The sequence below is a fragment of the Leopardus geoffroyi genome, chromosome B2 (genome assembly GCF_018350155.1).
Source record: "Leopardus geoffroyi isolate Oge1 chromosome B2, O.geoffroyi_Oge1_pat1.0, whole genome shotgun sequence".
Lineage (NCBI taxonomy): Eukaryota > Metazoa > Chordata > Mammalia > Carnivora > Felidae > Leopardus > Leopardus geoffroyi.
In genome coordinates, this window is record NC_059332.1 from 150,534,544 (window position 1) to 150,559,289 (window position 24,746).

A 24,746-nucleotide genomic window follows, 5' to 3' on the forward strand; every position below is an offset into this window, starting at 1 on the left:
CATGGAACATTCTCCAGAAGAGATCACATACTGGTCACAAATCAGCCCTCAATAAGTACCAAAAGATTGAGATCATACCTTGAATGTTTTCACACCACAACACTATGAAACTAGAAATCAACCACAAGAAAAAAATTGGAAAGACCACAAATACTTGGGAGATTAAAGAATCTCCTACTAAAGAATGAATGGGTTAACCAAGAAATTAAAGTGGAAATTAAAAAGTGATGGAAGCCAATGAAAATGAAAACTCAACCTCGAAGGCTGTCATAAGAGGGAAATATATAGCAATCCAGGCCTTCCTAAAGAAGGAAGAAATGTCTCAAATACACAACCTAACCTTACACTTAAAAGAGCTGGAAAAAGAATGGCAAAGCCTAAAACCAGCTGAAGAAGCAAAATAAAGATTAGAGCAAAAATCAGCTATCTTGAAATCAGAACAGTAGAACAGATCAATGAAACCAGGAGCTGATTCTTTGAAAGAAGTAACAAAATTGATAAACCGTATCCAGATTTATCAGAAAAGTAAAGGATGCAAATAAATAAAATCACGAATGAAAGAGGAGAGATCACAACCTACACCACAAAAACACAATGATAAGAGAACATTGTGAGCAATTGTATGCCAACAAATTGGGCAATCTGGAAGAAATGGACAAGTTCCTAGAAACATATAAACTACCAAAACTGAAACAGGAAGAAATAGAAAGTTTGAGCAGATCCATGACCATTAAAGAAATAGAATCAGTAATCAAAACTCCCAACAAACAACAGTCCAGGGCCAGGTGGTTTTCCAGGGTAATTCTATCATTTAAAGAAGACTTAACACCTATTCTTTTGAAACTATTCCAAAAATCAGAAACAGAAGGAAAACTTCCAAACTCATTCTATGAGTCCAACATTGCCTTGATTCCAACAGCAGACAGATACCCCACTAAAAAGAACTACAGACCAATTTCCCTCATGAACACAGATGCAAAAATTCTCATACAAGATACTAGCAAACCAAATCCAACAACACATAAAAAGAATTATTCACCATGAGCAAGTGGGATTTATTCCTGGGCTGCAAGGCTGGTTTAATATCCACAAATTAATCAATGTGATACATCACATTAATAAAGGATAAGAACCACAGGATCCTCTTAATAGATACAGAGAAAGCATTTGACAAAATACAGCATTCTTTCTTGATAAAAAAAAAAAACTGTCAAAGGGATAGAAGGAACACACCTCAAGATCATAAAGGCCTCATATGGAAGACCCACAGCTAATATCCTCATGGGGCAAAAACAGAGCTTTCCCCCTAAGGTCAGGAGCACAACAACAATGTCCACTCCCACCACTATTATTCAGCACAGTGTTGGAAGTCCTTGCCTCAGCAATCAGACAACAAAAAGAAAAGGGGTTCGAATTGGCAAGGAAGAAATCAAACTTACTCTTTGCAGAAGACATGATACTCTGTGAAAAACCCAAAGACTCCACCAAAAAACTGCTGGAACTGATACATGAATTCAGCAAAGTTGCAGTGTGTAATATCAGCATACAGAGATCTGTTGCATTTCTATACACCAATGATGAAGCAGCAGAAAGAGAATCAAGGAATTGATCCCATTTACAATTGTATCAAAACCCATAAAATACCTAAGAATAAACTTAACCAAAGAGGTAAAAGATCTATGCACTGAAAACTACAGAGAGCTTATAAAAGAAATCGAGGACACAAATGGAAAAACATTCCATGCTCATGGATTGGAAGAACAAACGTTGTTAAAATGTTGATACTACCCAAAGCAATCTATATATTCAGTGCAATCCCTATCAAAATAACAACAGCATTCTTCACAGAGCTAGAATAAACAATTCCAAAATTTGTATGAAACCAGAAAAGACCCCGAATAGTCAAAACCAAAGCTATAGGCATCACGGTTGCGGACTTCAACCTGTATTACAAAGCTTTAATCATGAAGACAATGTGGTACTGGCACAAAAACAGACACACAGTTCAATGGAACAGAGTAGAGAATCTAGAAATGGACCCACAAACATATGGCCAGATAATCTTAAAGCAATAAAGAATATTCAGTGGGAAAAAAAGACTTTCTTCAGCAAATGGTGTTGGGAAAACTGGACAGCAACCTGCGAAAGAATGAACCGGGACCACTGTCTTGCACCATACACAAAAGCTCAAAATGGGTGAAAGACCTAAAATTAAGACCAGAAACCATCAGAATCCTAGAGGAGAAAACAGGCAACAACCTCTTTGACTTCGCCTGCAGGCAACTTACTTGACATGTCTCCAGAGACATGGGAAAAAGCAAAAGTGAACTATAGGGATGTCATCAAGAGAAAAAGCTTCTGCACCACAAAGGAAACAATCAACAAAACTAAAAGGTAGCCTACAGAATAGGAGAACATATTTGCAAATGACATATTGGATAAAAGGTTAGTATCCAAAATCTGTAAAGAACTTAAACTCAACACCGCCCCCCCAAAAAACTAATCAGTGACGAAATGGGCAAAAGACATGAACAGACACTTTTCCAAAGAAGACCTCCAGGTGGCTAACAGACCCATGAAAACATGTTCAACCTCACTCATCATCAGGGAAATACAAACCAAAACCACAGTGAGATACCACCTCACATCTGTCAGAATGGCTAATATTAACAACTCAGGCAACAACAGATGCTGGCAAGGATGTGGAGAAAGGGGAACCCTTTTGCACTGTTGGTGGGAATGCACACTGGTGTGGCACTCTGGAAAACAGTGTGGAGCTTCCTCGAAAAATTAAAAATAGAACTACCCTATAACCCAGCAATTGCACTACTAGGTATTTATCCAAAGGACACAAAAATGCTGATTCGAAGGGGCCCATGCACCCCAATGTTTATAGCAGTGCTATCAACAATAACCAAAGTATGGAAAGAGCCTAAATTGCCATCAACTGAGGAATGGATAAAGATGATGTGGTATCTCGGGGCGCCTGGGTGGCTCAGTCGGTTAAGCGGCTGACTTCGGCTCAGGTCATGATCTCGCGGTCCGTGAGTTCGAGCCCCGCGTCGGGCTCTGTGCTGACAGCTCAGAGCCTGGAGCCTGTTTCAGATTCTGTGTCTCCCTCTCTCTGACCGCCCCCCCCCCCCCAGTTCATGCTCTGTCTCTCCCTGTCTCAAAAATAAATAAACGTTAAAAAAAATTAATAAAAAAATGATGTGGTATCTGTATACAATGGAATATTACTCGGTGATGACAAAGAATGATGTCTTGCTACTTGCAACAACGTGGATGGAACTAGAGTGTATTATGCTACGCAGAATAAGTCAGTGAAAGACAAATATGATTTCCCTCGTGGAATTTAAGAAACAACAGATGAACATAGGGGAAGGGAAGGCAAAATAAGATACAACCAGAGAAGGAGACAAATTAGACTCTTAAACACAGAACAGACTGAGGGTTGCTGGAGTGGAGGTGGGTGGGCAGGATGGGCTAGATGGGTGATGGGCATCGAGGAGGGCACTTGTTGGCATGAGCACAGGGTGTTATATGTGACTGTTTTTCAAAAAGTCTCTTAGGGTGAACTTAAGTGTAGTTAACACCTGTGTGGGTGTGACTCCTTCCTGTTTGAATAGATTGGTATCTTCAACATGACTAAATTGGTATTATTACCATAATCGCTGTCTTCTCAAGTGCACCGTTGATTCACAGACTCGTCTTTTCATCCCGTATCTCTGCACAGATGACGTCTTGCACACGCTCACGGGAGCGATGGCGCTGCTGAGGCGCTGCAGGGTCAATGCTGCTCTGACCATCCAGCTTTTCTCTCAGCTCTTCCACTTCATCAACATGTGGCTCTTCAACAGATTGGTGACCGACCCCGAGTCGGGACTGTGCTCTCACTATTGGGGGGCGATCATCCGCCAGCAGCTGGGGCACGTGGAAGCCTGGGCAGAGAAGCAGGGATTAGAGCTGGCGGCCGACTGTCACCTGAGCCGGATAGTGCAGGTGGGCTGAACCGAGTCTCCTCGCGCAGGTTCATGGACGTCGTTACGAGTGTCTCTCATTCAGTGCGGGGTGAGAACTTGGGTTCGGCACGGCCTCCATAGCCCCCGTTGGGGTTTTTCACGTGCTGTACTGGTGTGTCTGGGTCGCCGTAACAGGGTACCCCAAGCTCGGTGCTTAGACCACAGACACGGTCTCACGGTTGCCGAGGCCAGAAGTCCAAGACCAAGGTGTCGGCAAAGTGGTTCTCTGCCTTCATCTTCAGGGTGTTTTCCCTCTGTGAGTGTGTGTCTCAGATGTGCACTGTTCGTAAGGACACCAGTCGCGTTAGACCTGCCGCCCTCACTTCCTTCCACCATGACCCCATCTCCAAGTAAGGCTCCATTCTGACGTAACGGGGTGAGGACTGCAGCATATGAACTTTAGGGGCCACAGTTCAGCCCATAACAGGTTGTAACCAGTAGCATAGATGTCGTTCAGAGGTTCTTTTTACTGAGACCAGTAGGTGTATTTCATAAAAGTCCTTCCTGAAAGGTGGATTCCAGCCAAAAACTGGGTAATAATTTGCTCTTCGTCACGTGGAGCTGAGAGAGCACAAAGCAAAAACCCACAGTAGACGTACGGAAGATAAAGAGAAGGGTCTGAGCGTAGTGCTCGGCAGTTCCCACCTCCCAAAGGACAGGAGCACGAGGAGGAGAAGGGGACCAAGGTGCACACGACAGTGCGAGCCCGACTCGTTCTCCAGGAGCCCTTGCACGGCCAACGACCGGGAACGAGGATCCACAACCTCAAACCCATGACTTTTATTATCACAGAGTATAATTCTGTATTTTTTCTCAATTTCTGAATCTCTTTTAAGGTAATTTAGTACCAAAGGAGGCTGCTACCCTCCTCGCATGGCGGGAGCTGCTTGTGGGAAAGGTCATTACAGGGAAACTTCATTCAGACCCCAGTAATTGGTCATCGGACTAGTTACGTAAACTTTTAAGTTTCTCAGAATTTTTTAAAAGTTTTGTGAACAAAGAATTGAATGTCATTTACGTTTCTGTATTTTAGTAAAATATAAATGTATATATGTTTAGGAAAATTATGAGGCTATCTAAACCCTTACCAGGCCATGTTTTTCAGCTCAGTTCAATGTCAATAGAAGTGTGTTTACTTAAAAAGATTCCGCGTTTCAAAATGAAATTAGCCGGTTCTTACTGTTTTAAGCATTACGTACAGGGGAACGGTTGTGAACTATTCCTGAATCGTATCTCCTGTTACTCTTCCAACCAGGCGACCACTTTGCTCACCATGGATAAATACGCTCCTGAGGACACCCCAAATATCAACAGCACCTGCTTTAAGTTAAATTCACTGCAGCTGCAGGCCTTGCTACAGAATTACCACTGTGCGCCCGATGAGCCCTTTATCCCCACGGTGAGTGAGGCGCCATGTTAGCCACATGGCACGACACACGTTCGTGTAGGGAAATTCCAGTTAGGGGGCTTTTAATAGTTATCTTTTTTCTTTAACAAATAAGCTAATATGCTTAATCATCTCATAAGATCATTTTTGTTGGTTTAGCTGTTAGGGTTTAGTACAAGAAGTAGAAACTAGGGGCGCCTGGCTGGCTCAGCCCGTTAAGTGTTCCTCTGGATTTCGGCTCAGGTCATGATCTCACGGTTGGTGGGTTCGAGCCCTGTGTTGGGCTCTGCACTGACAGTGTGGAGCCTGCTTGGGATTCTCTCTCTCCCTCTCCCCCCCTCCCTCTCTGCCCCTGCCCCACTCGCTCTTGCTTTCAAAATAAATAAAATAAATGTTAAAAAAACAAAATAGAAACTCCACGAGCATTTAAAGTAGGGAGGGATTTAATTCAGGGAATTAGGTTCTTGGAAAGACTTCGTTGAAAGGACAGAGGAGAGGGAGGTGAGACGTCACCCTGGCTCACGGGCTCACCACTGTGACCTCTGAGGGGGCGCAAAGCCCCACGTCACATCCCCCCACGGGCTGCCGACAGCAAGCGGCCCAGGGGCCTCCCCGACCTGTGTGGAGGTCGGCTGGTAAGAACCCCGTTTTGGCATCCGTGCCTCTTGGTAGAAGCCTGGCCCCTCGTGTGCACCACGGCCCTGTTTATAGAGAGAGGAAGACGGCAGGTGCTGTGGTCACAGCTGAACCCTGTCTGCTCGCCCCAGGCCTCCTGAGAAGGGCAGTTCTTGGGGGGGACGCATCCACCTGTGGGACTGGGTTGATGCCAAGGAAGGACTCGAACAGAGTAGCCCAGGGTGGGAAATCCACAGGTGCCGGCCAACACACGGCACGTGGGAGTGCGGTGCAGCCACCCCGTTCACAGGGGACAAGTGGCTGCGGATAACAGTGCGCCACCACCTGTCCGGGTTCCAGAGAAGACAGGCGCGTCGCGTCTGTGGCGGCACGGGCCCAGGAGGCTGATCCTGGGCGCGGGGGGGGGGGGGCGGCTTCTATGGGGAGGCCTCCGCTCCATGAGCCGGTGCACTTGTCCACGGAGCTGCCTAGTGAGGGGCTGGGACCTTCCCTCTGTCGGCTGCGAGTGCGTGGTTTTATCCCGTTCACACTCACCCTTGTGTGAGCCTTTCCTGTCATTAAACATTCTGAAAAAATTGGACTGTTAGCAAGTAGATATGAAAAAATTGCAAGGAGAAAATGATTACCCTTGAAAAGGGGAACAAACATTTTCTGTTCACATGTTAAAAGCGCGTACCCCGTCAGCGTTCCATTGCTCTGCGAACTGGTGGTGCGCAAATCGATACGTTCACCCTCCCTCCGCAGCCCTGCCGGAGCGTGTAGCCGCGCGAGCGACAGAACTTCTTTGAACGGTTAGCCCGCTGCACCTGTGGCGTGTCTTCTTAACTCGGGCCTTCCTTTCCCCCCCAGGACCTGATAGAGAACGTCGTGGCCGTGGCCGAAAACACGGCCGACGAGCTGGCACGCAGTGATGGGCGGGAGGTGCAGCTGGAAGAGGACCCTGATCTGCAGCTGCCTTTTCTTTTGCCGGAAGACGGCTATTCTTGTGACGTCGTCAGGAACGTTCCCAATGGTTTACAAGAATTTCTGGACCCTCTGTGCCAGAGAGGTGAGTCGCCTTTGCTGCGCCTGCGGTCTGCACCGCGCGGCCCGGGTCCAAGTGAGAACTGGTCGTGCCGCGTCCTCGCGTGCAGTCCCCCGCATCGTGCACCACCCCGTGCTTTCCGAGAAGGCTGTGTTCTGGGGCTCGGGAGTGAGCGCTCCACGGCGACGAGGGGTCAGAAACGTGCAGCCACCAAGGGCACTTGCTGTGCACGCTCGGTGTCACGGCCACACGTCTGCTGGGCTGGGAGGAAGGGCCTTTGGTTGCTCCTCCCTTGGTTTCTTGTGGGCCTGGAACGGAATCGTCCCTGGGGGGTGACACGGCAGACGTGTCGGGCCGGCACCGGGTCTAGAATCGGACGGTCTGAGGCGTGACCTCAACCTCGTCACCTGTGACTTCCCCTCTGTGAAACGGACACATGGATGGCGTGCCCCTCGTGGGATTGTCGTGAGGACCGAGCAGGCGCTCAGTGGCAGAGTGAGCCTCCGGTGTGGCCGCTGCCGTCACCGTGCCCAGTGCCCGCGGGGACCTGCCACGTGCTTGTTGGCCAGGCTCCAGCCTGTCTCGTCTCCGGGCAGCGTGCGTCCCTGGTTTGATCCTGTGCCTTTTTACGTATTGTTGGTGCATGTGGATAAAAATACCACACTTAGACCTGAAGCATGAACTTTTAAATTAGGCCAAGTTGCAGTCCCAGTCTGCTGCCTTATTTTGTACCGCAGAGCTCAGATGAATAGAAATATAGATTCAAAATTCAGGAGTTTGTTTAAACAAAAACACTAATAGCAAAGTTAAGGTTTTATGTCCATCAGTATATAAATGTAGCGTGATTTGTAATTTCACCGAATATTCCACTTGCTACAATACATAGATTCTCATGTTTTTAAAGATCTTGACGGTTTAAAATTTTTTCACTTCACAAAGGCTGCTGCTTGTAACGGAAGGGTTACATGCTTCTACATCCCCCAGCAAATGTGGCTGGAGCCCCCCCTCCCCCCCAGGGATGGTGACCGTGGGCTCGGGGAGGCGGAGGCGAGGCGGCCTGTGCCGCTTGAAGGAACCTCGTGGGAAGGATGAAGGGGCAGGCACGGAGCCTGTGTGAGCAGGGAAGAAGGGGGTCCGGGCCGCAGCATGCGTCTAAGAAAGCTGCGGTCGAGATTGGGACTCTTGGGGCCACGGCTCCTGTCAGGGGGACCCCACGTCCCGGCAGACTAGGGCTGAGCTGGTCTCTGGCACCACACCCATCAGCCGTGTTTCCTCAGCACCTCACACACCGGGGAGGTGATGACGGGCGCCTTCCCAGACCTCCTCCTCCCTGCGGCCCTCCGCGGCCGGCCGGCCCGTCAGCGCTGGGCTTGCTGGCTCTCCTGCCCCCAGCTCGGCCCCGCCACCTCCAGGATCAAGCACGCCAGTGGCCAAGCACGATAAGCCACCTCCACATGGTCTTAGTTCTCGACCTCGTTGTCAGCGTTGAACCTCATGTCATACGGCCCCGCGGACGCCCCTGTGCCTTGCTCCCTGCTGCTGCTGCTGCTGCTGCTGCTCGTTACTTTAAATCCGCATCAGGCAACCCTTTGTCAAGAAAACTCAGCCTCCCCCTTGCACTGAAGCCACTTTTCCACAAGGGCTTCTGTGTTCTCTTGGTTAGGGTTCTCTTGGTTGGCGTGTGAATACGTCTGTCCGGGGTCAGGCTCCGCGTACCCCTCAGCACCTAGCGGTGGGCTGCTGGGCGCCCAGGGCTCAACAAGCCCCGCTTCTCATTAATTCCTTGAGAACGAGCACGAGGGAAGACTGATCTACTAGCATTCTTCGGACGCGTACGTGTAATTTGTGGTGTGTGCACAGCTGTCAGTGTTGGGGTACGTGCCCTAGAGAGGTTTGCCAAGCTGGGAAGACTCCGGTCTTGCCTTGATGGTGAAGTGCACCTCGTGCCTTTTCCTGAGGCTCCCTTGCATGATTGATTTCAGGACATAGGTGATATTTCATCATGGTCTTGGCATCCCCACATCATTTCGTATGTGTTAGACGGTAACACAGCCTATTACACAGATGCCTTTAAAAGACTTACAAAGAACTGGGTGTTTTCTTTTAGGACATCAGTGTTTTTGATTCTTCAAGCTTAATTCTTTGTAAGCCAGATAAAGAACTACTGTGCCCTCTCAGTGTACATTCCTTCTGTTTTGTCGAATCGTGCAGTTCTGTGAGAGAAGGCTGTAAAACAGCTCGGACTCACACCTGAGCTGAGATGCGATCCTTAAGCTGAGGCAGCAGAAAGTGTCCGCTCGACGTATGACCCAGCCTTGTTGTGGAGCCCTGATGTTTGAAAAAATAAGAAAATGATGAAAACTGTTAATTTCAAAAGTGTGCTAATCGATTACATGAGTATTACAATTCCCTAAAGCAGGAGAGAGAGAAGTCGCAGGTTTTATTTGAATGAAACTGGATTGAAACAGTGATTTAACGACAAAAAAAGACTATACGTTTATATCTTTATCTTAACCAAGTAATTGTGACGTCTCCTTTTCCCTTTACCGCAAAAAAATGTCCTAAGTGCCCCCAGATAGCCATACTTTCCTTACTGGTGGAATCCTAGTGTGGGAGAGGGCCCGCCAGCACCTACTGGGACTCTGCCCAGTCCTGGGTCCTCAGGGCGCCCTGGGGCCGGGAGGGCCGCTGAAGAGCTGTTTGGGCGGGGGGGGGTGCTCTTCAGAGCTGCTAACTGCTAATAATAATGACACTGCCGTGGAGAGAATTTAAGAACTGTGCAAGGCCTGTGTGATACGACTTTGTCAAGAAATTTCTGGGAAACACAGAATAAGATCTCAATGAAGAATGACATAAATTGAAAGGCTTACTTTTGTAAAGATATCGTTTGTTCGTGATGGGAATACCAAAGATTTTCCTTAAAACATTACAAAATGATTCTAAGATTTATTCGTAAGAGCTTTAGGTAACTAGTAAGGAAATTGGGACAAAGGGTAATGAATGAGTAGGGGCCCATCCTCCTGCAGAACCACCACACAGGTCACATGACACCCTGGCCATCACCATACCGCCTGACTACGGGCAAACACCTGCATTAGCATTGTCCCTGGTCCCGCTGTGCAGGGCATCGCCCACACACAGGAGCACACACAGGTCAGCAAGGAAGGAGGGACAGCATAATTCAGTCATTTCTCCAAGAAGTAAGGAGAAAAGTTCTTTGGAAATAAATGGGGGGGGGGGGGCAGGAGGGGAGACCAGTTTCACTTTTCGTCTTGATGTTGATCCGTTAGACCAAAAAATAATGATTTTAACTATCTGATAAGACCATTTTGAGAGGGAATAAAGGTGTAGAGTAAGAAAAGTAAATGCTGTTACTAGATACTAAGTATTTGATGCTTAATGTTGCTTCCCTTCTTGAAGATTGTTTTTGTTTTTTCTTTAATTTTTTTTTAATGTTTATTTTTGAGAGAGAGCAGGGGAGGGGCAAAGAGAGAGGGAGGAGACACAGAATCTGAAGCAGGTTCCAGACTCTGAGCTGTGAGCACAGAGCCCAACGCGGGGCTCGAACTTACAGATCGCGAGATCACGACCTGAGCTGAAGTCGGACTTAACCAACTGAGCCATCCAGGTGCCCCTCGAAGATTGTTTTGACATGCTTTACTTTTCAGTTTTATAATTTGCTTGTTTTCTCCTTAGGGTTTTGCAGGTTAATTCCTCATGCACGTTCACCAGGTACTTGGACGATATATTTTGAAGGTGCAGATTATGAGAGCCATCTTCTGCGTGAGAACACAGAGCTGGCAAGTATTGTGAAGGGTGATGGGCGGGATAGAGACCGGCCTGTATTCCCTATGATTCGAAAATGGAATGCAAACCCGTTCCTTGATTGTAGAGAGTGTTGTTGTGATAAAAAAAAAATTTTTTTTAATCATTTTTTTTTTTAAGATTTTATTTTTAAGTACTCTGTACACCCAATGTGGAGCTTGAACTCACAACCCCAAGATCAAGAGTCACACGTTCCACTGACTGAGCCAGTCAGGGGGCCCTAAAAAACACCTTTAAGTACCAATTTTATCTAAAAATCTGAAACTATGATTTATGTATATTTTTCCCATGCCATGTTTATACACTTTTTTCCATAAACAAATGATACTTTTAAAATTAAAAAATATTTCTGCTCACAGCTATACCAGTCTTACTGTTAATACGTGTTTTTAAACACATATTAATACAATAGCCTTAATGAATTTTATTAGGGAATATTTTTCTTTGGTAAAAATATTTTCTCCTTATAGTTGGTTCTACCCTGTATTAAGTTTGTGTCACATCACTTAACATTTTGCATCTTTTGAAAGAGTAGTCAATCCCCATATTTGTTAGCTTCATACATTTTATGGAAGATTCTCCTTTGCTCCCTACAAGGAGTTTTAGACAACAAAGAATGTTTTTCCATGCCTGAGAACGTGACATGGACTGACATGTCCTTCATTAACATACGAGTGCAGAAAAAATAGAAACAAATGAAATCTTGCCTCCTTGAACTTTTGTTGAGTTGCTCAGTTTAAATATTTTGCTATAATTGCCATTTTCATCTTTTAAACCACTTCAGGGTTCAAAGGAACAACAAACGTAACCATACTTTGTCAAGATTCCTGTGGGTAGGGCGCGAGGGCATTACCTGTGATGAGATGTGGCCATTTATTCACTGCCCGCCTGTCCCCAGAAGGCATGGAGTAGGCCCCGTGTGCCCGAGCCAAGATTTAGAGATTCTGCCGTGTGAAAACAGCCACGGGACTTCGTTATACTATCCCAGCTATTAATCAGTAGTCAGTCCAAACGTTTTGCCCATTTTATATATAATTTCTAAGAAAACGTAGATTTCCGTAAGGTGGTAATACTTAACGTAAGATAGTGTTTTGTGTCTTTTGTGTTTTGAATTCAAAGGGACTTTTTATCATGGCATAGTAGCCTACTTCAGATTTGAGTGCATATCTCCAGCGCGTGACTTAGTTGATAGTCGCCCGGTTAGGCCAGATAGCTGGGCGCTAACTGCTGGCACCACGCACGTGCTTCTCATACTCGCGTCCACCCTGCCAGCTGGTGGCCGAGTCCCACGCAACAGCAGTTACAGTTCCCAGATTTTACAGGAAAGAAGTACCTTGGTAGATGAGATCAGGGATTCCTCAACTTTCTGGTTTGTTCCAAGACCCCTCGGGAGATTCCAGGTCTTCATCTAAAAAAAAAAAATTGTAACGTCACCCATTGTTTATTTTCCTTAAACTGTTCTCTCACTGACCTTGGTCCTAAATTAGAAGCCATATGCAATTACCACTTGTTGGCAGTGTGCCTTTGTACTTAGTGTACTTAATTGATTAAATTCTCCCTTAGTGTGTATGTGCTGGTGATTTTCTTCTTCAGCCCTGTTTATCCTCCGTGTGAGGTGCGACTTGTGTATGACGTAACTGCAGTGGGTAATTCCCCGTTCTCCTTCGGTTACGGATCTTGAAATGATCCGCGTGTCTCATCGAGCCGCGACTTAGCTCCTTCGGGTCTGTTACCCAACGTAGTGACCCAGCACTGTGGGCACTGCCGCGGCATTGTGTGGTGGTTGTGTGTTTGCTAAGATAAAATGACAGCCGTATCTTCCCGAGAGACGGGGACGCTTGGTGGCAGCAGTTGTTTGCTGACCTCCCCGTAGATGGTGTAAAAGGAGTCTAAATTGCTTCTTTAAAAAACACCTAGTAGTTTACTTTGCAAGGTAATAAAGTGAAAACTTGGTATTGTCTCTAGGCTTGGGTTTTTCTAATCTGGTAGCGATGGAAGTTTAGTTTTGTTGGAGGAATTAGGCTCTCGCAACACGTTTAAGTAGCGTGTGTGACTAGATTCATCTTCAAGGTATTGACACGAATATGGACACTTACTGTACTGGCTTCACGCACGAAGGGCATCTGTGCTCCTTGACTGGTCTTCTTCCCGCTCCCTGCCCCCTGCCTCTGTCCTGTGCGCCCCGGTGCGTAGGATCACTGCGTGGGTCAGGAGGTGGCGAGCCTAGAAACACTTCATTTCGGCCGTAAGACACACCTTTCTTTGTTTTTATTCTTCAGGCTCAGCCTCTGCGGAAAGAACCTGAAATAATCACTGTGACTCTCAAAAAGCAAAACGGAATGGGCCTCAGCATTGTCGCGGCAAAGGTAGGACGGAGTTGGCACCGTGCAAGTTGGCACACCACATTCCTGAGACCTTGAATCAGCTGTTGGCCACGGCGGGACGCGGGGGCGTCGTTCCCCGCCCGTGGGCCGGGTGCGTGTGCGGTCCTGTTTCTGGGCTGTTTCTGCGGCCGGGACCGCCGTGCTCAGGCTCCTTTAACCGAGGGCTGGCCTGCTGTCAGTTTAAGCCGGGGCTGGAGGGTGTGCGACCTCGACGTGGGGCGGCCGGTGCTCCCGAGGAGCAGACTGAGTCAAAACGTGATGCGCCGCGACAGGCAAGAGAGCCCCGGTGTGGGAGGAGGGGGATTCCTGGGTTTGAAATGGGAGATGGGTCTCGCACATGGTCAGAGCGGGGCCAGAGGCACATGAGAGACTTCTGGTTCCCGTGCCCAGGTGCCCTCAGCCCGGGCTGCCCGTCGTTCCGGCAGGTGCGGCTGCCCGCGTGGGGCATCAGGAGGGAAGCCTTCCCGCCGCGTAGCGAGTACCGGGAAGGGAGGAGTAGGGGACGCACTGGGAACAGGCAGGGATGGAACAAACCGGGCCTGGGGGCTGGGGACCTGCCCCCACACTGCCAGGGAGAGCCCCGAGCTTTGGGAGTCGGGGGGTCGAGATTCTTGATTGACGAGCGAGGTCTCCGCACTGTGTCTTGTCCCCAAAGAGAGATGAAAGGGGCGTGACGGAGCTGGCGTCTCAGGATGCCGTGTCGCGCAGGGCTGTGGTGTAAGGACCGATAGGGGGACGGGGGGCCACGGGGGATTCCAGCTGGCAGTCAGCCGGCCGAGGCGAGCGCCCGCCCGCTGGGCGTGCATGGAAGGTGCTGTGTGGAGCACAGCGGTCTGGTTCCGAAGCACCGGCTTACATGGGGTCACCCTTAGATGTGGACTGTTTTGTCTTTGCTGCCCAACTGAATCAGATGCCCATTTTGAGGGGAAAAAAGTGTTAGGATAAAAAATTACCTTGCAGCAATCAGATATACCGGAAACCTTTAATCTTTGAATTTTCTGGGGTGTGTATAAATCCTCTTTCAAATATTCCTCTTGGGATTTGAAACACTCATCTGTGGGGTGATAGGAGCTACCATTTATCAGCGACTCCGTCTTTTCCGGCTTAAAAAATTATCTTTCAGTACAGAACTGCCTGTTTGCTGAAGATTTAAGTCTGTCTTACATGTAAGTGGCTTTGATCCTCTCTCTCTGGCACCCTGCCATGTGGACAGGACGGGCATCATCTACGCAGGGAGGCCACTTCGGGCGCCCCCGGCCCTCTCCCTGGCTGGCCCCCAGCCCCCGTTCTTGCGTGGTTAGGACAGGGAGACACATCGAAGCCCCAGTCGCGCCTCTCGTCGCTTACCTGCACCTGCGGGGGAGGGGACGGGGAGAGGGTGCCGGCGCCCTGGTTCTCCCCCAAGGAGCGGTTCCTGCTCAGGGTCAGACGGCAGGCAGTGGCAGTGAGGACGGTCTTCTCAATGTCAGGAGGAGCCCTTTAATAGACCGGGGCGGCGAAAGGACTGAACCGCAGTGAGGCAGTGGGGGCACGGGTGAGGCCCTGTGAGGAGGTCTCTGCGCGGAGCTGCCGAGCCGGGACCAGTGCCGACGGCAGCTTGCACCCGGCCCGCGCCCACCGTCGTGGCTGCTGGCCACACAGCTGCACTCGTGTCTTCTTGGTGGCCCCCTGCACTTGGCCGCCTCTGCCGAGCGTCTGTGCGTTCTGTGTGTGTTCGCGTTCGTGCGAGGAGGCACGGCAAAACGCTGTTCTCTCCGCGTGGTCAGTACAAAGTGCTTTTGCCGTAAAAATAGAAACGACTCTGGAATCCTTGACGTTACAAAAGCATTTGTGGTAAGAAACCAGTGTAGCACAGTGACTGAGTCCCATTAGCCTCACGTAGTTTGGAATATGCAGGACTTAGCTTTGGGGTAGGTAAGTAGTAATCTTAAGATGAGGTCTTCTGTTATTTTCGCCAATATTGGAAGAAGCTTCGTAGGAAAGCAGTAGTTAGTTGTTAGGGTAACATTTATTCCAAGAGAGAATGTCGAGTGCCTCTTGTGTGAAAACAGAGTGTAATTTTCACGTTTTCATCTTTAGAACTCTAGGTTTTTGTTGTTGGTATTTTCTGTACTAAGACGTTTAAAAAAGAGATTTGTAGATGGAAAATACCAGTGTTAGTATTTCTAATTGGGACATAGGATTCTAGAATTGGGGCTTCTTGGGGAATAGGAAGAACACAGAAGCTAGGTAGAAATCAAAGATCAAAAATCAACCTTTTTACCACCCACAGCCAGCAAGGAGAGCATGGCCGGGGCCGTGTCTGTAGCAGACCGGCTGATACCCGGTTTCTGAAATAAACCTACTCTCTTCCCCTTCCTCTCCCCCTGCCGCAGCCACAGGCGTCCCCTCCTCTGGGAGCAGGGCCAGAAAGCAGAGCGCCTCACTTAGCAGGCAGTGGGGGTGGGGGGTCCTTTCCAAAACTGGGAAGGTGGCATTCTCTCCAGCATTCCTAGCATTTCAACACTCTTCTTGTTTCTGGTCTTTTTAAATACTTTCCACAGTGAAAGTATAAATTTAGAACTAGAAGAAAAGTAATAGTTTCTCGAAAGGATTCCAGATTTACCGCTAAGGTGGTTTATCCATCAGATTATAAAATAGATTTAATAAAGGGGAGCGTGCTCCTGGCTCTATTTTCTTCTCCCACCGAGCCTGTATCAGTGATCCCTCGATCACTAGAGGGATGAGGCAAAACAATACAAATGAGCGGATGGCATCAGAGGTCGGTATTGATCCAAGGGTGCTTATGGACTGTCTAAACACCAGTGCAGAGTAGAGGTCGAGGACGGCCTCCCTGAGGAAGCGCCTACTGAGCTGCAGCCTCCAGGGTGAGCAGGTGCTGGTCAGGTGGGAGGCGGTGAGCGGAGGCGCGGCCGTGTGGCCGGGGCACAGTGAGGGGGGCACGCCTTCCCAGGTGGACCCGGGGCAGGGGAGGTGAGGCCGCTTCTTGCAGAGCAGAGTTGTCCCCCCGCGGGCGCTACGGCGTGTGGGCCGCGTGGCCTGTGCCGCAGCTGTGGAGGTCCCGTCAGGGCAGGAGAGCTGGCGTGGGGTGGTGGTCGGTGGGGGAGTGGGGCTGTGTCCCACTGACACTTACAAAGCCCCCGAGGTCTTGATGGAGTCGTGTGTCTTGTCACAGGGAAAAGAAGTCGCCATCGAAGGGGTTCGGAGAAAGGTGGAACGTTCACTAGACGGGGTCAGGCACTTGGTCTCGGTCAGTGCTAAAGGGATGGTGTCTCTAGTGCGTCACGGGTGCTAGGACTTGTTAAACGACAGCTGTCCCTGCGGTTGATGCCTCGGCTCTCGCAGGTGAAAGGGAGACGCCCTGGCCGCCCCGTGGCTCGCCCTCAGCCATTGAGCTGGGGGTAGGGGTGGGGGTGTGGGGAGAGAGCCAGGTGTTCGGCCCCGAAGGTGGTAGGTTAGAGGTCGGGGGTGCCTGTGAGGCTGGGCGAGTGAGCATGCCGCGTAGCAGCTGGTCGCATGTGGGCGTAGGGGACGCACCCGGAGCCAGAGAGCGATGTGGACGTCGGCTCGCAGACGCTCTAGAGGACGGAGCTCTGGGAGCCTGGTCAGCTGACTGGCCAGCGTGCCGCCGTAGGAGGCGGGAATGTGGCCTTGACGCCTGTTTGTCCCAGGAGACGGCAGCCTCGAGGATCCCAGGCGCGCCCGATTGCCTGCTCCAGCTTCTTTGTAATGCCTTCACTTGGAAAGGAAGGCTCGGCAACAGAAATCACGAGTCATTGAGTTTACAGGCTTTGCTGAAGTGCCACGGTGCCGCTGACACATGGCACAGGTCTGCGTAAATTACAGCGGTCCAGCAGATTTGTTTTCGAGATTTCAGGAATGTATCTTAAGTGCAAGGCAGGCCAGCACCGAGCGAGAGGAGCCACGGAGGAGATCTGACCCAGTGCTGTCGTCTGTCATTTTGTTCTCTCGTTGCGGCTCTGCGTTCTGCACTCGAGGGCCTGTGGGCCCCCCTGGTTAGCTTTACCCCAGTAATTCCTACTTGTGTCTGTGTATTTTGTTTTCTCTGTAAGCTGTTGTGGTCTTTGTATCTGGCCCAGTCTTTTTTTGATTTTTTCCCTAATTAGCGTGTGGCTAGCTGCTGTGAGCCTGGACGATGTTTTGATGTTCAGCTCCCTGACGCCCCTTCCACATTGTGGTTCAGTTTTATGAAATCCAGATGATTGGGACAGTATGTGTGTGCAGTTTACTTTTTTCAAACGTTGCTTTTGGGGAAGTTTAGTGTGCTCCTTCTTACTCATCTGGGGGACAGCACGATGCTTCCTGTTTAATTTGGATTTTGTCAAATACAAACAATCCCCTCTTTATTTTTCTAGCTCTTTTTAAAGTTTAATAAAGTACAAAGTGAACGAAAATCAGAGCTGACTGGTTACGTAAGAGTCTGAATGTGGCATTGGCTCCAGTCCGTGTTGATAAATGCCATACGGTGTCCTAACGTCCAGCTCAGAACTGTGCTGATCCGGGTCTCGAAAGACCAGCTGGGTTGGTTGCTGTTGAAGGCGGAGTGGAGCAGACGGTTGTGTCTTTTTTCTGTTGGAGAAGTTGCTGTAGTCCTGAGATCAGAATGTGGTTCTCTGTTGTCGGAAGAACAGGATCGGTGGTGAGTTTCTCCAGGGTGCAGTTGTGGAATTGGATGTTCTTGTGCAAGGTCTTACCTGTGATGCTTCCAAGAATGCGTTTTCTTCCATTGTAACTTGTTTAAACCTGCCAGTAATTAACTTGCTCATGAGGCAACCAGTGAACGTAGCTTGTAATTACACACCCAGAGGTTTGTTGCTCTGTATTTTAATGTTGCAAATTCTTAAGGTTCGTAGAAATACAAGGTTTCTATGTGCTTTTTGTACCAGAAAAAAACCCATATAAATTTAATTCTGATTGTAATATGGTGAAAATTGCTTGAAATAATGGCAAGCTGCTGCTGTGTAATTTGCTGAGGACGTTACAAGAGGATCCACTGTGTAACTTCTTTTGGCCACAGTAGGTGGTTTTTACTGGAGGCTTTTTCTGAAACCCACGTTTGCTAAAAGTGAACGTAAAAATGACAGTTTTAAAGGTACATAGGAGATCTTATTTTATTTAAAAATGATGAATCGAATAGTGTTTTAAAGGTGTTGTCTGCTTTTAGACGATACACATACACACACGGATTTTAAGTTTTAAAATCTTATTTAATTAGCTTAAAACACAAAATTACTATGCCTTAAAGAAGAAGGTGAAAACAATGTTTATTAATATACCACCTCACTGTTAGAAGAATGAATTCTGCTATGAACTACAATTTAGTCCTTTGAAGAATTTGAGACCTTCATTCCTATGTTCTTTAATGTCCTTAGTGTGACCACGTGGGAGAGACTTAATCAAAGAAATGAAGTCAGGAATTTCTTGGTTCCTTGTTAAAGTCAGTCTCAAAGTATGCAGTGTGACTGTGGAGTTTCTTCCATGGAAATGCCAGGAATAATTTTCTGTTAAGTTACATGAAATGACCAGTGCCCTGCATGGCTGCTGTTCATGAATTTGGAAGTAATATTTTATATTTTTGTTCTAAAAGCGAAAGAGTAAATCATGTACAAGAATACCTTTTTTACCTATTTTATAATAACGGTCTAAGTGCTCCTATCTTGGATCAACAGAATTAGTGAATTCTATCACAGCATTAACATAATAGGAACACGAAACGTTAATACTCTAAAGCAGAACCGTTTCACATGGCAGGACACCGGGTGCACAGGGCTGTGTGTGTGTGTGGCCCACAGGATGCAGAGCCGGGTGGGAGGAAGGTTCACACTGCCCCAGCCTCGCCCACGTGCTCTCAGCCAAGGCTTGGGAGTCCGGACGCCCCCCTGCACGAGGGGTATACAGACACAAGGAGCTCGCCTACTGGGCTCACCGCTTTCGTCCCCAGGCCACCCGAAGGGCCTCAGGGGGAGCCCTGCACCTTTGCCCTGGTGCACCCACGTACACACCACATTTTGCACAGTTTTGGGGGATCCAAGGACCTCCTGCAGCCCATCAGGAGGGCCCACCTAGGAATCTCCTGTTTAGTTCATTTCTTCATTTGGTAAAGAGGGAGAGAGTAGATGTGATATGTTCCTTTGGTCTTCTGTGCAGAGAGAGGGTAAGCAGCAAACACGCTGGGTCTGGAGCCTGGCGTAACAGACCAAGTGTAGACGCGTCTTTGCTGCCAAACCTGGTGGGGAGCACCGAGCACCCAGCCACGTACTTGAGGCTGTATCGGGCACGAGTTTTAAAACTGATCATTTCGGAATTAAGGTAATTCCCACCAAGAAGAGAGAACTTTGCAGTGTTTTTAAAACCCTAGTCTGAATTTTAATAGTTTATGAATCAGAACTCCTTGTCTGATGAGAAAAAAGCAGCTTCAGCCACTGAGAAAGGAGTGTGTGGGCAGAGCGTCCTACGGAACGTCCTAATGAGTTTTCAGTCCTGCCGGGCTCTTGGGGTCCTCACGGCCCACTATTGTTCTAGAACCTTCAGCAGAGAGCCCAGACTGCGTCTCCATTTCTGGGAACAATAGGCTTGAGTCCACACCGGCATGCCTTCCTTCCTCTGCTGCAGCCTGGTTTTGTTTTGTTTTGTTTTTGGATTGTGATGTGATGATGTTTTTATGCTGTTACTCATATCATACCCCCCACACGCTCAGGTTGCCACTGAGCGTTTGAGGCGTGGGCTCCTCCAACCGAGTTTCTGTGCCTGAGGTGAGAGGGCCTCACCCTGGGCCTTCCCGCAGGTGTGCTGGCCGGACCCACATCAGCCTCTTCCCTGCGGCCTCTTCTCCGACACGTAAGCTGCTGACCTGTGGGTGCCCGTCCTGTCCGGTTCTGGGGGGTCGTCATTCCTGCCTCCGTCGTTCTCCTTGGGAGCCTTTTTGTTAGCTCCCTGCTGTTCCTCTTCTGCCCTTTTCCGCGAGTGAGTCCCAGGACACTCCTGTGTCGCCTCTCCTCCCTCCACCCTGCCCTCGTCTTCCTCGGGAGTCCCCCCTCCCTCTCCAGCCCCTTCCTTCCATTCTACAAGAAAAAGAGGCAGACTCGGGGTGCACCCGAAAAGCGTAGGTGCTCAGATCACACGGGAGTGAGGTCATCTCCGCTGCTTCTCCGAGGACGGGGCCTCTAGCTCGTTGCTGCTCTCGGGCATGACTCCGCTAGTGCACATTCAGTTACCTGTCTGCAGTCCCAGGTGGGGCTGCAGGGCAGAGGCCAGCCGGAGCATCCAGGCGCTGTGCCGCCTCGCTCCCTCCCGTGTCTTTGGAAGGGGAAATGTGCTTCTGATAGCAACAGATTACTTCTCAGTACTTCCATTCATTCCAAAATTGGATCTCGTGGAATTCATAATTCCTGACACCTTTGGAATAGATAACTGCTTTCCAGAAGACCCTTTTAGAAAAATTCTTTTTTAATGTTTATTTTTTAGAGAGAGACAGAGTGTGAGTTGGGGAGGGGCAGAGAGAGAGGGAGACACAGAATCCGAAGCAGCTCAAAGTGTCAGCACAGGGCCCGATGCTGGGCTTGAACTCACGGACCGTGAGATCATGACCTGAGTCGAAGTCGGATGCTTAACTGACTGAACCACCCAGATGCCCCTGGCCTTTACATTTTAACGTTTGTGGTTACTCTTCCCGTGGTTGGAAATCAGGATGTATAATGTTACCTATAATAGATTTGATATTGTAAAAATCTTATTTTTAGCCAGTTGTCTGCATAACTACAAATTTATTGCTAGTGCTTATGGTTACTAATAATATATATGCCATAAAAAAATAGTTTTAGAGTAGTGTTGCCCAATAGAACGTGTGAGCCACATAGGTAATTTTAATTTTTTTTTTTTTTTTAACATGAAATTGTCAATTTGGTTTCCATACATTACCCAGTGCTCATCCCGTCAGGTGCGCTCCTCAGTGGCCATCACCCTAATTTTAAATGTTCTGTTAGCTACACTAAAAAAAAAAAGCAACTGTGAAATTAATTTTAATGTGTTTTGTTTTACATAATATATCCAAAATGTTATGATTCCAACATGTAGTGAATAGAAGTCATTAATGAGATATCTTAGATTCTTTTTTCCATACAAAACTCTCGTGTCTGGGTATATTTTATATGTGATACACATTTCAGTTCGGACTAGCCACGTGTGGCCTGTGGCGGCGGCCATATCAGACAGCATACTATATAGTGTCTAATTCCATTTCCCCAGCACTGGCAAAACTGTTTCTTTGTATTCCTGTAATTGGCTTTGGTTAATGTTTGCGTGTTACATTCCGTCAGTGACACATGTGTCACACCGGTTCGTAGCAGCAAACACCTTCTGGGCCCCGTTTTCCTTTCTTAATTGGAAAAGGCAGGAGGCGGTGGGGGGATTTGCCTGAGAGCTCAGTCTTCTTGGGCTAGGTCAGTGTGCATATGATTGTTCAGAAATAAGACAGAAGTCCAGCGGCTTAATGCTTCTGCAATAAATTTTGTTTCATACGACTTTTATCATTGTCTGTAACGTTCTTTTTTTCGCATGAAGCGGGCAGGTAGTGAGAGCTTCATAAAGTTGTGGAATTGCTACAGCCAGATAGATGGCGAGCCTGCCTTGGGGCCTCCCGAGAGCTGACTTGTTCCCAGCACGAGTGGCATTAGCAGGGTGAAGCAGCACCCGCTTGCCTCCCCCCCACCCCCGCCCCCGCCCACCTGGCAAGGCGGACATTCCGGGCCAGGGCTGTTGTGGCCACATGGGGAGACACTGGGCCACCTCAGAGTGGGTCACAGACTGTTTTGGGTCTAAAGTAACTACCCATCTTGATCTTATATAAACATACACACGTATATGTATGTATGTGTAGTTAGAAATTCCTTAGAGTTCTTTCACTTCTGGGTACTCGTCTGTACTTTTGTTTTCTAGAAGAGTCGCCAGTGGAACTGGTCATTTCTCCCTACAGCAGTATGCGACTCTCAATTTTTTATGGCCAGTTTGTAACTGGGCTGCATGTGAAGCATAGATAGGATTGAAATAAGCGGAGGTGGGAGGAGCCAGAGTAGAAGCAGGGAAGGGAGTGGGTCTGCGGAAGAGAATGTGTAGAGCACGGCCGTGGGAAAAATGTAGGCAGTGTGGTCTTGCGGTAAAGAATTCCTCTAGGTAAGTAGTACGAGGTTGAGACCACGTTAGTAAGAAGATTCAAATGCCAACCAAAGTGTGGATACCTCTTTAGAATATTCCAGATCCAGATTCTTGTGTAGCACCCTCCCCCAAGAGTATGTTTTTTTAATACTGACTTAAAGTCCGTTTTTATGACCAGCCTTAAATGGACCTTCTGAATTGAAGTCTCTTAGAATCATTGTCTCATGATTCCTCAGATGACCCCTTTTCTAACTAGCAGACACACTGATCCGTTGAACTTGGAATTAAAAGATGTGATTATAGCTTAGAATGTAGGCAAATTCCCATCGTGTAAGAAAATGCCACTTCTCAAATCCTGTGCCTTTCTCACCATCCATTACCTGACAGTAACGGATGTGCGTGCTCCTTCCCGAAACGGCACGTTTGGCGCCGTGGTCAGAAATGCTGAGGGTTTCTAACTTTACAAACTAGTAATTTTACAGCGTTACCAGTGTTCTGTTACCAGCTCAGTGTATGATGGCCACACGAGCTGCTTCCTCACCTACCAGCAGATCCCGTCAGTAAGATTCTGGGCTTCGTCCCAGTAAGGAGTGAGCACCCTCTGGGCGCATCGGGCAGTGGCCCGGGAAGGGGCAGGGGGGAGAGCCGTCCGCACCGTCGTGTCGCCGGAGCAGCGTCAGGGAGGGACGGACTGTGTCTGGCCTGTCGTGGGGAAGGTGGGCGGGCCGGCGTGTGGGGGCAGGTGAGCCCGGGGTCGAATGACGACGGTGCTTTGGCAGACACGATGCATCACTGGCGTGTGGCAAGTACGAGCAAAGGCAGGAACGCGGAAACAGGATGGAACAGGGGTGGGGGGCGGGGGGATGAGGCACGGTGTGCTGCAGGGGCGAGGACTCGAACCCGGGTTCTGGGGGTGTGGCACCTGTCAGCTGGCCTGTGGTCAGGAGCCCGGACGGGCGTGCTTCCAGAAGGGGCTCCTGCGCCAGGCAGGCCAGTCACGGGGCGGGGGCTTGCCGGGAGTGTTGAGAGAGTGAGGCCACGATGCTGCCCAGTGTCTCCCTGGGATATTTACACTGCGACCGCGTGAGTGTCCTTGCACGTGGCCGGTAAATGCCGGGGGGCGCTGCAGGTTTCGGCCTTCTTAAACGTTACTTGCGGTTCACGCGGAGTCCGCCAGATTCAAGCGTGTGTGAGTTGTTTAGGACGCACGGTGGCCGTGGAACAGCCTCGTGGCTCCCCGCGGTGTGAAGTGAGGGGCGGGGGGTGAGAGCACGAAGCGATCCCACAGGGAAGCCGCGGTTCACGGTGACCGTGCAGGAGGGACTCCCCAGACCGAGAACGGCCCCAGGTGTGTGAGCGGGCTCTGGGCTGAGGCGAGCGGACAAGAGTCCCCGTTTTCTCTCGTTCTGTGTCGTGACTGTGGATGGAGTCCTCACACCGTGTCCAAGTAAGTGAGGCTGTTTTCATCATTAACCGGAACCTTAGAAAGTGTGCTGGAAACGGGGCAGGAGGGTCTTCGTTTATTGTTTTAAAATGTATATATTTGGTACTCTGTTGTTTCTATCCCTGTTCCTGAAAATACTATATTATCAGTGTTACTGCTCAGCAGTTTTCTTTTCAAAGATGGCAGTAATTGAATATTTGCACTTGATCTTAGCCAAAGGCTGAGAATCGACAGAGTAACGATTGCTATTGTCTGCGTTACGAGGACAGTATCGCATTGCCGACGGATCGTGCTTGTGAAGTTGGCCGTGCCCGCGCACACTGAAACCGGCACCCCGAGATGCCGTAGGCCCTGCGTCTCTGTCAGAGCGCGGAGGGAAAAGGGAGCCCTGCCCTCAGAACCTATTTTCACAGAAATTCCGGCCTCAGGTGTTGTCTGTGAGGAGGTAGCGTGCCCCATTTGTGGGAGGGGAGAAGGGAGCTTTTCGGTTCCCCCGAGTTCTTGCCAGGCAGCTGCAAAGTCTAGTGTAGGACACAGGCCTCGTGAGGGCAGGGGGTGCGTTCCGTTCGGTGACGTACGTCCAGAGCCTGAGTCAGCATAAGCGTTCAGTGAGCGAGGGTCGAGTGAACGAGATCCTCACTTAAAAGAGCTGAGTTGCGGAATTAAGCACTTAGTCGCAGAGTACATAAAAGTGTCGAATGTATTGAAAACGTCAGATCACACGCAAGGGAACACCCCGTATAACGGAGGGGGGTGGAGAGCAGGCTGTCCTAGAAGGAATTTCCCACAGTGTGAGCTAGCTGCCCGAGTTCAAGAAAACCCAGTACTGGCCTGAGTGAAGCTCTTTGGCTAA

The 24,746-nt window shown here is 49.0% G+C and overlaps 1 protein-coding gene across 20 annotated transcripts in view; it reads left to right on the plus strand.

Annotated features, from left to right (window-relative positions):
• Positions 1-24,746, plus strand: part of AFDN (afadin, adherens junction formation factor) — a 142,601-nt gene that overhangs the window by 90,590 nt on the left and 27,265 nt on the right. For all 20 annotated transcript variants that reach the window (XM_045500286.1, XM_045500284.1, XM_045500283.1 and 17 more), the window contains 5 exons: positions 3,737-4,002; positions 5,278-5,421; positions 6,895-7,093; positions 10,766-10,869; positions 13,174-13,260. In XM_045500286.1, the coding sequence (XP_045356242.1) occupies positions 3,737-4,002; positions 5,278-5,421; positions 6,895-7,093; positions 10,766-10,869; positions 13,174-13,260 (800 nt within the window). The remainder of the gene's footprint in view (positions 1-3,736; positions 4,003-5,277; positions 5,422-6,894; positions 7,094-10,765; positions 10,870-13,173; positions 13,261-24,746) is intronic.